General features: G+C 43.0%; 1 protein-coding gene across 3 annotated transcripts in view; it reads right to left on the bottom strand.

Annotated features, from left to right (window-relative positions):
• Positions 1-12,465, bottom strand: part of LOC118364248 (calsyntenin-3-like) — a 44,453-nt gene that overhangs the window by 22,893 nt on the left and 9,095 nt on the right. For 2 of the 3 annotated variants that reach the window (XM_052489357.1, XM_052489359.1), the window contains 4 exons: positions 11,191-11,376; positions 6,306-6,605; positions 1,513-1,625; positions 448-607 (listed from right to left, as the gene is read on the bottom strand). In XM_052489357.1, the coding sequence (XP_052345317.1) occupies positions 448-607; positions 1,513-1,625; positions 6,306-6,605; positions 11,191-11,376 (759 nt within the window). The remainder of the gene's footprint in view (positions 1-447; positions 608-1,512; positions 1,626-6,305; positions 6,606-11,190; positions 11,377-12,465) is intronic. The other variant, XM_052489358.1, reaches the window with a different exon arrangement.

Here is a 12,465-nt window from a genome sequence, read left to right on the forward strand (position 1 = left end):
AAAGTTGATCCGCTCTACGTGGTGTAAAGTTTAACCACAGAGTTTCTAAACCCAGAGGCTTAACACCGCGACACTTCTGGTAACTCTTGCGAAACAGACCAGGCCGGGGTTGGGGAAGTCAAAACTGATTCCTTAGTTGTTTATTTTCTCGGAATCTAAAGGCACAACCTAGATTCGAGACAATATCTTAAGTAGCTGAACATCTTATTACTCCAACCTTGTTAAAGTGACAAACTGAAACTTTAGAATTTTTGTGAAAAACAATTTCATATCGAAGGAGTGCCTTTCATTTGCGCAGTTCGGCGCCAGACGACTGTAAGACACCCTATTGTGTTTCTACGCATGAGCTTAGCTGGCCAATGTCGCCATGACATCGCCTATAAGTGTGATTGGGGATTTCTATCGGAGAAGCAGTTTTAGCCTGTCTTTGGTTTAACCAATCGTTACCCCAGCAGGCGCCAATGACCAGTCGCTGTCGTGGGGCAGGGTTGGGTATGACTCCGTTGTCGTGGATGAGGGCGGGGTCGAAGGTGACTCCATCCACATACAGTGTCACAGAGGGGAACTGGACACTGAGGGACAGGTGATGCCACTCGCTGTCACACACCTAGAGAGGAAAGAAGGACATGGAGACACGATGGGTCAGAGGTCAAGAAACAGCTGAACACAGCAGATACAACAGGAGAACATGAACTTATCCCATATAATATCAGAATGTTTCTAAATGTTTCATCCCTTTTGTTTCTACTGAACACTACTACCCATGACACCAGACTGAGCACTGTAACAGTTCTTGTCGCAGAAGAGAGACAGAAAGAAGTAAAGAGAGACAGAGGGATTTGCCAAATGTTATCTGTATCAGCTTGGCCCCTAAAATCCTACCCATTTTAAGTGGTCTGCGACCAGTAACCCGAGCAAAAACCACTTAGTCCCCCCTCCAACCTCCCCCCAAAACCGCACAACCACAGCATCCCCTTATCCCCTCTGCCCCTGCCTCTCATCCAAATCCTATTCTTCCCAATCCCCCTGCTTCTTGTCCATATCTACAAACTCCCCCAAGGAACATATCCTAGCCTAGCGGTTAGAGCATTGCGACAGTAACCAAAAGGTTGCTTGTTTGAATTCCCAAGCCGACAAGGTGGAAAAATATGCCGGTCTGCCCTTGAGCAAAGTGGTTAACCCCCACAACAACTGCTCCCCGGGTGTCGATGATGTCGATTAAGGTAGCGCCCCGCACCGCTCTGATTCAGAGGTGTAGGGTTAAACGCGGAAGACACATTTTTGGTTGAATGCATTCAGTTGCGCAACTGACGAGGTCTTCCCTTTCCCTTGTAGCGAGCGAGTCTGCCTTGGGATCAGGCTGTAACCCTACTTAATGCAGTCGTCTTAAAAATAAATCAATACAATTGCAACTGGCAGTAAGTGAGCATTGGCCTTTTTGAATGGCTCTTTCACTCATAGTGCTCCAACTAGCAACTGTTCCACCCTCATCCAGCAGCATTCCCATAGTACCTGCTCCAGTTTCCAGAGGAATTTCACGGGCCGCGCAGCGGAGACGTCGGGCCAGTAGAAAAGAGAGAGACGGCAGCCGTGAACGGAGAGAGAGTAGTGGGAGAAGGAGTCGTCTGAGGAACAGAGAGAGGAGACTGGCAGTCAGTAGACAGAAAACAGCATTTGAGACCAAACTTGCAGAAGGAATAGGAGACACAAGCAGTGCATCTCACAACAAAAGGATTGTCATATTTCCTCGCCATAGACTTCATAGAATTAGACTGAAGCAGAGCCATATAGATACAGTATACATAGCCGTGGGAAGTAGGACACACCTACTCATTCCAGGGGTTTTCTTTATTTTTACTCTGTTCTACATTGTAGAATAATAGTGAAGACATCAAAACTATGAAATAACACATATGGAATCACGTACTAACCAAAAAAGTGATTATTCAAAGAAGCCACCCTTTGCCTTGATGACAGCTTTGCATTCTCTCAACCAGCTTCATGAGGTAGACACCTGGAATGCATTTCAATTAACAGGGGTGACTTGTTAAAAGTTCATTTCCTTCTTAATGCGTTTGAGCCAATCAGTTGTGTTGTGACAAGGTAGGGGTGGTATACAGAAGATCGCCCTATTTGGTAAAAAACCTAGTCCATATTATGGCAAGAACAGCTCAAATAAGGAAAGAGAAACGACAGGCCATTATTACTTTAAGACATGAAGGTCAGTCAATTCAGAAACTTTCAAGAACTTTTCAAGTTTCTTCAAGTGTAGTCGCAAAAAACCATCAAGCGCTATGATGAAACTGGCTCTCGTGAGGACCGCCACAGGAAAAGAAGATCCAGAGTTACCTCTGCTACAGAGGATAAGTTCATTACAGTTACCAGCCTCAGAAACTGCAGCCCAAATAAATACTTCAGAGTTCAAGCAACAGACACATCTCATAGGAGACTGCGTGAATCAGGCTTTCATGGTTGCATTGCTGCAAAGAAACCACTATTAAAGGACACCAATAAGAAGAAGAGGAATATGAATTAGACCAGTGGAAATCTGCTTGGGCCAAGAAACACAAGCAATGGACATTAGACTGGTGGAAATCTGTCCTTTGTTCTGAGTCCAAATGTTTGATTTTTGGTTCCAACTGCCGTGTCTTTGTGAGAGGCAGAGTAGGTGAACGAATGATCTCTGCATGTGTGGTTCCCACCGTGAATCATGGAGGAGGAGGTGTGATGGTGCTATGCTGGTGATACTGTCTGTGATGTATTTAGAATTCAAGGCATGCTTAACCAGCATGACTACCACAGCATAATGCAGCGATAACCCATCCCATCTGGTTTGGGCTTAGTGGGATTATCATTCGTTTTTCAACAGGACAATGACCCAAAACACACTTTCAGGCTGTGAAAGGGCTAATTGACCAAGGAGAGTGATTGGAGTGCTGCATCAGATGACCTGGCCTCCACAATCACCTGACCGTAACCCAATTGAGATGGTTTGGGATGAGTTGGACCGCAGAGTGAAGGAAATTGAAGGAACTTCTGGAGATTCTCCTTTCAGGTCTCTCACTGTTGCCGCTTGTTGTGGACCTCCCTCTGCCCCCAGCTGTTCCCTCGATACCATGTGTGGGTTGATTGCCCCCCATCTATCTTCTGAGCTCATGCTGCTGGGTGGCCTAGACTGGGACATGCTTAACACCCCGGCCATCCTGCAGACTGGGTTTGATGCCCTCAATCCCACACGGATTGTCGATGAGCCTACCAGGTACAACCCTCATAGATGTCATCCTAACTAATTCGCCCTCCAAATGCACCTCTGCTTTTTTCAATCAAGATCTCGGCGATCACTGCCTCATTGCCTGCATCCGTAATGGGTCTGCGACCAAACGACCGCCCCTCATCACTGAACCACTTCTGCGAGCAGGCCTTTCTTATCGACCTGGCCGGGGTATCCTGGAATGACATTGACCTCATCCCGTCAGTAGATGATGCCTGGCTATTCTTTAAAAGTGCCTTCCTCGCCATCTTAAATAAGCATGCCCCTCTCAAAAATGTAGAACTAGGAATAGATATAGTCCTTGGTTCACTCCAGACCCGTCTGCCCTTGACCAGCACAAAAACATCCTGTGGCGTTCTGCATTGGCATTGAATAGCCCCCGTGAAATGCAACTTTTCAGGGAAATTAGGAACAAATATACACAGGCAGTTAGAAAAGCGAAAGGCAAGCTTTTTCAAACAGAAATTTTCATCCTGTAATACAAACTCATAAAAGTTCTGGGACACTGTAAAGTCCATGGAGAATAAGAGCACCTCCTCCCAGCTGCCCACTGCTCTGAGGCTAGGAAACACTGTCACCACCGATAAATCCACTATAATTGAGAATTTCAATGGGCATTTCTCTACGGCTGGCCATGCTTTCCACATGGCTGCCCCTACCCGTGTTAACTGCCCGGCACCCTCCACAGCAACCCGCCAAAGCCCCCACCATTTCTCCTTTACCCAAATCCAGATAGTTGATGTTCTGAAAGAGCTACAGAATCTGGATCCCTACAAATCAGCCGGGCTAGACAATCTGGACCCTCTCTTTCTAAAATGATCTGCCGAAATCGTTGCAACCCCTATTACTGGCATGTTCTGCCTTTCTTTCGTGTCGTCTGAGATTCCCAAAGATTGGAAAGCTGCCGCGGTCATCCCCCTCTTCTGAGGGGGTGACAATCTGGACCCAAGCTGCTGCAGACCTGTGTCTGTCCTACCCTGTCTTTCTAGGGTCTTCGAGGGCCAAGTTAACGAGCAGATTGTTGACCATTTCGGGTCCCACCATGCCTTCTCCGCTGTGCGGTCTGGTTTCGGAGCTGGTCGTGGGTGCACCTCAGCCACGCTCAAGGTTCTGGACGGCATCGTGGCCACCACCGGTGGGAGACATTACTGTGCAGCCGTATTCATCGACCTGGCCAAGGCTTTCGACTATGTCAATCACAACATTCTTATTGGCAGACTCGACAGCCTTGGTTTCTCAAATGATTGCCTCGCCTGGTTTACCGGCTACTTCTCTGGTGGGGTTCGGTGTGTCAGATCGGGGGGCCTGTTGTCCGGACCTTTGGCAGTCTCTGTGGGTGTGCCACAGGGTTCAATTCTCAGGCCGACTCTCTTTTCTGTGTGCATCAGTGGTGTTGCTCTTGCTGCTGGTGATTCTCTGGTCCACCTCTGCGCAGACGACGCCATTCTGTATGCTTCTGGCCCCTCCTTGGACACTGTGTTAACTAACCTCCGGACGAGGTTCGATGCCATGCAGCTCTCCTTCCGTGGCCTCCAACTGCTCTTGAACGCAGGTGAAACTGGATGCATGCTATTCAATCGATCACTGCCCGCACCTGCTCGCCTGTCTAGCATCGCTACTCTGGACGGCTCTGACTTAGAATACGTGGACAACTACGAATGTAGTGTCTGGTTGGACTGTGTCTGGTTGGACTGTAGGCTCTCCTTCCAGACTCACATTAAGCATCTCCAATCCAAAATTGAATCTGGAGTCGACTTCCTATATCGCAACGGGGTGTCCTTCACCCATGCTGCCAAGCATGCCCTTGTGGGACTGACCATCCTACCGATCCTCGACTTTGGTGATGTCATCTGTAAAATGTCCTCCAGCACTCTGCTTTGTAATGTCCTCCAACACTCTGTGTTGTAATTACTTCGCCACCATGGCCTATTTATTTCCTTAACTTACCTCATTTGCACTCACTATATATAGACTTTTTGTTTTCTTTTGTTCTACTGTATTATTGACTGTATGTTTTGTTTATTCCATGTGTAACTCTGTGTTGTTGTATGTGTCGAATTGCTACGCTTTATCTTGGCCAGGTCGCAGTTGCAAATGAGAACTTGTTCTCAACTAGGCTATATATACATATAAAAAAAGCAGCCAGTGCTCAGCATTGGTGGGGACTCCTTCAAGACGGTTGGAAAAGCATTCCTCATGAAGCTGGTTGAGAGAATGCCAAGAGTGTGCAAAGCTGTCATCAAGGCAAAGGGTGGCTACTTTGAAGAATCTCAAATATATGTTGATTTGTTTAACAATGTTGGGGGGCTACTACGTGATTCCATATGTGTTATTTCATAGTTTTGATCTCTTCACTACTATTCTACAATGTAGAAAATAGTAAAAAATAAAGAAGACCCCTTGATTGAGTAGGTGTGTCCAAACTTCTGACTGGTACATAGCGGTGGAAAAAGTACCCAATTGTCATACTTGAGTAAAAGTAAAGATACCTTAATAGAAAATGACTAAAGTAAAAGTGAGTCACCCAGTAAAACACTACTTGAGTAAATGTCTTAAAGTATTTGCTTTTAAATATACTTAAGTATCAAAAGGAAATATAATTGCAAATATATACTTAAGGATCAAAAGTAAAAGTATAAATCATTTAAAATTGCTTATATTAACCAAACGGCACAATTTTTGTGTTTTTGTTTTTTTACGGATAGCCAGGGGCGCACGCCAACACTCAGACATAATTTGCAAACAAAGCATGTGTTTAGTCAGTCCGCCAGATCAGCAGCGGTAGGAATGAGCAGAAATGTTCTCTTGATAAGTGTGTGAATTGGGCCATTTTCCTGCCCTGCTAAGCATTAAAAATGTAATGAATACTTTTGGGTGTCAGGAAAAATGTATGGAGTAAAAATACATTATTTTCTTTAGGAATGTAGTGAAGTAAAAGTACAAGTAGTAAAAAATATAAATGAAAACAAAAGGCAAAAAACTACTTAAGTAGTGCTTTCAAGTATTTTTACTTTAACTGACAGTTGTGACTGACCATTTGACTGACCATTCTTGACGGTACTGCAGACGATAGTCTCCTCCTCCCTGTGGTTTCCTCTGGCCTGATTAGTCGGAGGCTGGGTGTTGATCCCACCCCTTCGCATCCACAGCTGGAGGGTGAAATGGTCTCCGGATACGGCCGCGGCAACGGAGTCGGGTACCACAGCAACATGGGTGGAGCCATTGAAGGAGAACACCAGGGACGAATCAGAAGAAGGGAGGGTGGGCAAGGCTGAGGTCCAATTGGCTGCTGGGGATGGGGGCGGGAGTAAATCCACTTCACCTCTCACAGCACCTGGTGAGACAGGAGTGAAATCACGAATGACATACTGTACAACCCTAGACTTGGTAACGGCCTTAGAAGCATTAACTCTTTTGGGACTGTCTGTGGTTAATGTGCTTGTTTCAGGTTGGGAGTTCAAAACCGCTTTTGAATCACTCCAATGTTGCTGCATTACTCTGCTTACTTACTGTAAACACGTTAATGCCTTAACGAGCTGACTTTTGGACTCATTAAATGTAAGCTTGGCTCTCTGGATTGTATTTTTGAATTGTTATCACAGAATGTCAATTCTGAGTTTGTCCTGATGGGTGATCTGAATCAGGACTGGTTAACATCTAGCTCTGATCAACTCAAAATTCTATGCAATATTTATAATCTCACTCAGATTTTCAACAGTGTAACTAAGTTGAATATAAAATATCCTCTGAAATTTGACCGTAACCAATACTCCTCATCGTTTTCATGCTTCTGTTATATTTGCAAATGACATAAGTGATCACTGTGCTATTGCCTGTGTGAGAGATGGTAAAATCCCTAAGAAATCTCTGCGTGTCATTATGAAAAGAAACTGGAAGCGGTTTGATATTCAAGGTTTTTTACATGATGTAGCATTGAATGGAATAGAATGGAATTAATCCCTGATGTTGAACTAGCCTTTTCTTACTTCCACAATGCATTCCAGGATGTATGCAATAGGTCCCTTTAACAAAATCAGGACTAAGGGCAGAGAGAACCCTTGGTTTGCTAAGGAATTGACTAAATCATAAGGGAATGAAATGCTATGTGGGCTAAAGCAAGAGGGACTGGTTTGGCAGATGATTGGATGGCTTTTAAACGTCTTAGAGATATGGGTGTGGCTATGATCCTTAAATTGGAAGCAGACCACTACCTGAAATCTACTTCACATATTTTAAATGATCCATCGAAATTTTGGCAAGTAAGGTTTGGAGTGCAAAAAAGATACACAGCTTCCCAAACATTTGTTGGTAGATACATAGATTGTAACAGAGAACCTCCATTCTGAAAGCCTTGAATCAGCATTTTTTTTCTTCAGATGCAGGCAGTTTATTTGAAAAGGTCAAAGGTATAATTGAGCCCCCTAAAAATTTACCTTACACCCCTGTGTACTCCTTCACTGGGTTCTCCTTTTCATCCTTCTCTGTTTAAGAGGTGTGTAAAGCCCTGAAAGAAATTGATGGAAAAAAATCCCCTGGCCCTGATGAACTAGACCCCCCCCTTCCTTCACCTAGCTGCAGACATCATTGCTCCCCTTTAACTTGTATTTTTAACATCACGCTTGATGTTAAGGAAATCCCCAAGTTATGGAAATCTGCTTTTGTACTGCCTCTCTTGAAAGGTGGAGATCCTTCGCTACTTGACAACTATTGACCCATATCAAAATTGTCTGTACCATCAAAGGTACTGGAGTCCTTAGTTAGTAGGCAGCTAAAGGCCTACTTCCAAGAAAACAACATCATAAATGGAATGCAATCAGGTTTTAGGTCTGGCCACAGCACTGTTTCGGCAACATTGAAGGTTTTAAATGACATCCACTGTGCTCTTGATAAGAAGTAACATTGTGTGTCTGTCTTTATTGATTTGTCGAAGGCTTTTGACACTGTGGACCATGCTGTGTTAGTGCAAAGGTTAAAATGTTGTGGGTTTACTGGTCGTGCTCTAGATTGGTTTATAAATTACCTATCAAATCGTACACAATGTGTAATGGTGGATAGTTGTAAATCTGAGTCCATAGAGGTGTGCTCAGGTGTTCCACAAGGTTCTGTTTTGGGCCCACTGTTGTTCATTTTGTATATCAACAACATTGGGGATCTTATAGGAAACAGTGGATGTTAATTTTTATGCAGATGATAATATTCTTTATTCAAGAGGTAGTAGTTAATTTTTAGCTTTTGAAAATGCCCAAAGAGGATTTAACATCATACAATAGAATCTATATGATTTAAAGCTGGTTCTAAATTCGGGTAAAACAAAATGCATGCTATTTTTAAATGCCAGGCATGTTACTAATCATGTCATTTCTACATTGGCTGGACATACTATAGAGCAAGTTAAAGTGTACAGACATTTGGGTGTGTGCGTTGATGATAAGCTGAGCTTCACAGTGCATGTAAAGAACTTGAGAAGGTTTTTATTACCGACATAAGGCTTGTTTTTCTTTGGAGGGCAGGAAGGAGCTGGTACGATGTACATTACTGGCGGTTTTAGATTTTAGTGATGTTATACAGTTGAAGTCAGAAGTTTACATACAATTAGGTTGGAGTCATTAAAACCTGTTTTAGAACCACTGAACAAATTTCTTGTTAACAAACTATAGTTTTGGCAAGTTTGTCAGTATGTCTATTTTGTGACAAGTAATTTTTCCAACAATTGTTTACAGACAGAATATTTCACTTATAATTCACTTCATAACAATTCCAGTGGTTCCAGAAAATGATGTCATGACTTTAGAAGCTTCTGATAGGCTAATTGACATAATTTGAGTCAATTGGAGGTGTACCTGTGGATGTATTTCAAGGCCTACTTTCAAACTCAGAACCTCTTTGCTTGACATAATTGGAAAATCTAAAGAAATCAGCCAAGACCTCATAAAAGAATTGTAGACCTCCACAAGTCTGGTTCATCCTTGGGAGCTATTTGCAAACACCTGTCTCCTAGAGATGAACGTACTTTGGTGCAAAAAGTGTAAATCAATCCCAGAACAACAGCAAAGGACCTTGTGAAGATGCTGGAGGAAACAGGTGCAAAAGTATCTATATCCACAGTAAAAAACAAGTCCTATATCGATATAACCTGAAAGGCCGCTCAGCAAGGAAGAGGCCACTGCTCCAAAACCGCCATAAAAAAGCCAGATTACGGTTTACAACTGCACATGGGAGGGACAAAGATCATACTTTTTGGAGAAATGTCCTCTGGTCTGATGAAACAAAAATAGAACTGTTTGGCCGTAATGACCATCGTTATGTTTGGAGGAAAAAGGGGGAGGCTTGCGAGTCAAACCATACCATCCCGTGAAGCACGGGGGTGGCAGCATCATGTTGTGGAGGTGCTTTGCTGCAGGAGGGACCGTGCACTTCACAAAATGGATGGCATCACGAGGAAGGAAGATTATGTGGATATATTGAAGCAACATCTCAAGACATCGGTCAGGAAGTTAAAGCTTGGTCGCAAATGGGTCTTCCAAATGAACAATGACCCCATGCATACTTCCAAAGTTGTGGCAAAATGGCTTAAGGACAACAAAGTCAAGGTATTGGAGTGGCCATCACAAAGCCCTGACCTCAAGCCTATAGAACATTTGTGGGCAGAGCTGAAAAAGCGTGTGCGAGCAAGGAGGCCCAGTTCTGTCAGGAGTTGAAAATTCACCCAATTTATTGTGGGAAGCTTGTGGAAGACTACCCGAAACATTTGAACCAGGTTAAACAATTTAAATGGAATGCTACCAAATACTAATTGAGTTTATGTAAACTTCTGACCCACTGGGAATGTGATGAAATAAATAAAAGCTGAAATAAATCATTCTCTCTACTATTATTCTAACATTTCACATTCTTAAAATAAAGTGGTGATCCTAACTGACCTAAGACATGGCATTTTTACTAGGATTAAATGCCAGGAATTGTGAAAAACTGAGTTTAAATGTATTTGGCTAAGGTGTATGTAAACTTCCGACTTAGACTGTATATATGCAGGCCTCAACCACAACCCTGAGAGAACTTGATTCAGTGTATCATAGAGCCCTCAGGTTCATTACAAATCAAAAACATCTAATACATCATTGCGATCTCTACAGAGCTGTTGGCTGGTAGTCATTGACCTTGCGTAGGCTTAAACACTGGTATACACTGATTTATAAGGCCATATTGGGTAAAATGCCATTTTATCTCTTTTCTTTTTTAGTCAGGTCGGTAAATAAATATCAATTACGGTCTCATATTCATTTGCTTCTAACAGTACCAAAAATTAGAACAGGTCATGGTAGAAATAGTATTAGTTACTTAGCTCTGTGGTCCTGGAATTCCCTCCTAAACATTAAAACATTTGATGATCTAGGTTCGTTGGTGGAGTTTAAACACTTGATCGATGTATATATCATAGAAGAGTGTAATTGTCTTTCGGACAGCTGTTTTTAGTTAAGACTTCCGAGTTTTTAACGTAAAATGTAATTGTTGTACTGTATGTGTGTTTATAGTTTTGTTTAATGTTGTGTTAGTGTATGTAAGTTGTTTAGTCTGAAACGTTGTTCCCCCTGCTGCTATTGGACTAAGTCTCTCTAAGATATTCTCAATGAGAAAAACCTGTAGAAATAAAGGTTAAATAAAAAAATATATAAAATAAAAAGCTGATATTGTGAGCTCAATGAATATCAGGGGCCTGTACTCTCCCGAAATGCATGACTGCATTACTTCATTTCATTTATGCACACACCACAAATGCAAGGTATTTTTATGCTTATGTGGCAAATAGGGCTAAAACCTATGTGGCTTGAGCATGCTCCATTTCAATCTTCGGATAGTCACAAATTATTATCCCAAAGATTGAATCCATCATGAATAGCCCAGACTCAAGCAGCACTCACCACAGAGTCTGCGCACTGATCGGTCTGAGTAGCTGTCCCTGTCACAGCCCTTCCCAATATGGCCAGTCTGCAGCTCTACGGTGGCCTGGATGTTCCACACAGTCTCTTCACAGGTCTCCAGGTGCAAACTGGGGAACAGGGGAATGCTGCCTGACCCGGGGGTATACTCCACCCGCTTCGACCAACCTGAAAACCAACAAAGAAAATAAACCCACCAAAATACAGTGCATTCAGAAAGTATTCAGGCCCCTTGACCTTTTCCACATTTTGAGTAAGGCTGCTCCAAAATGCAGGTGTTTCAGACTAGCACAGTGCTTTCTCTGGTGGTGGTGCAGCTAGCGGAAAAGTACAGAGCGTAGGGGTTGGTAATGTTTTCTAGTTGCGCCGTGATTGGCTCAGTGTTCTGTCACTCATGGGGACACTACGTCACCACAAAATCTATGGCAGAGCTTGACCATTCAAGCCCTTTGGGTGCTGCTAATAGATTTACATTAGAAGTGTCCATCCAAGAAGGCACAAGGTCATTGGCCACAGATGTCAAATCATGTTATATCTACCGTAGCTTTGATTGGACTGATCATGTTAACATCATACTTTCAAAATCTTAGCTAGCAAGTTAGACAAGCAGTCATCGTCCTGAATCAAGTCGACAATCTACAGGCAAATTCTTTTCAATCCTTGTCATATGAAGAGAAATTATAGATAAAACGCATCGGTGCTCATCTGTCATTGGAAGTAAACATAACTTGGAAATTGCAAATTCAACAATGAGTGGTTTGGAAGGAATCAGTGGCTAACTGCAAGCGTTGCAAAGCAATCACTAGCCTGCTATTCAGTGGAAAGGGTGTGTGGTCCAAGTCTGGGTTTAATGGTCTCTTTTCCAAGCTTAAAAGGATGAACATTCACATGCAACACCATGAGCCAGAAAAGGTTGAATACATTGGCCATGCTGTCAATCAAAACATCTGAAAACCCTGAAATATTCAGTGAGTTCAAGACAACTGGGATCTCTTGAAAAAAACTAGCTCCGACTGGGAAAATATATTTTGAACGGTCAATCAATTCAGAATTTGCAAGTCGGGAAATCGGGCCTTTTTCTAGAGCTCGGACCTGAAAATCACTGACATCATGATTCAACCTTCTTTATTTCCCCCAGAGTTTCCAGTTGTCTTGAAAGCACCATAAATCCAGAGAATGCCAGACTTTGATGACAAAGTTTGATGAAATAATTTGCCAACCAGAAGGACTGCTGCGCCACCTTCCTGTTCAAGTGAG

The sequence above is a fragment of the Oncorhynchus keta genome, chromosome 31 (genome assembly GCF_023373465.1).
Source record: "Oncorhynchus keta strain PuntledgeMale-10-30-2019 chromosome 31, Oket_V2, whole genome shotgun sequence".
Taxonomy (NCBI): domain Eukaryota; kingdom Metazoa; phylum Chordata; class Actinopteri; order Salmoniformes; family Salmonidae; genus Oncorhynchus; species Oncorhynchus keta.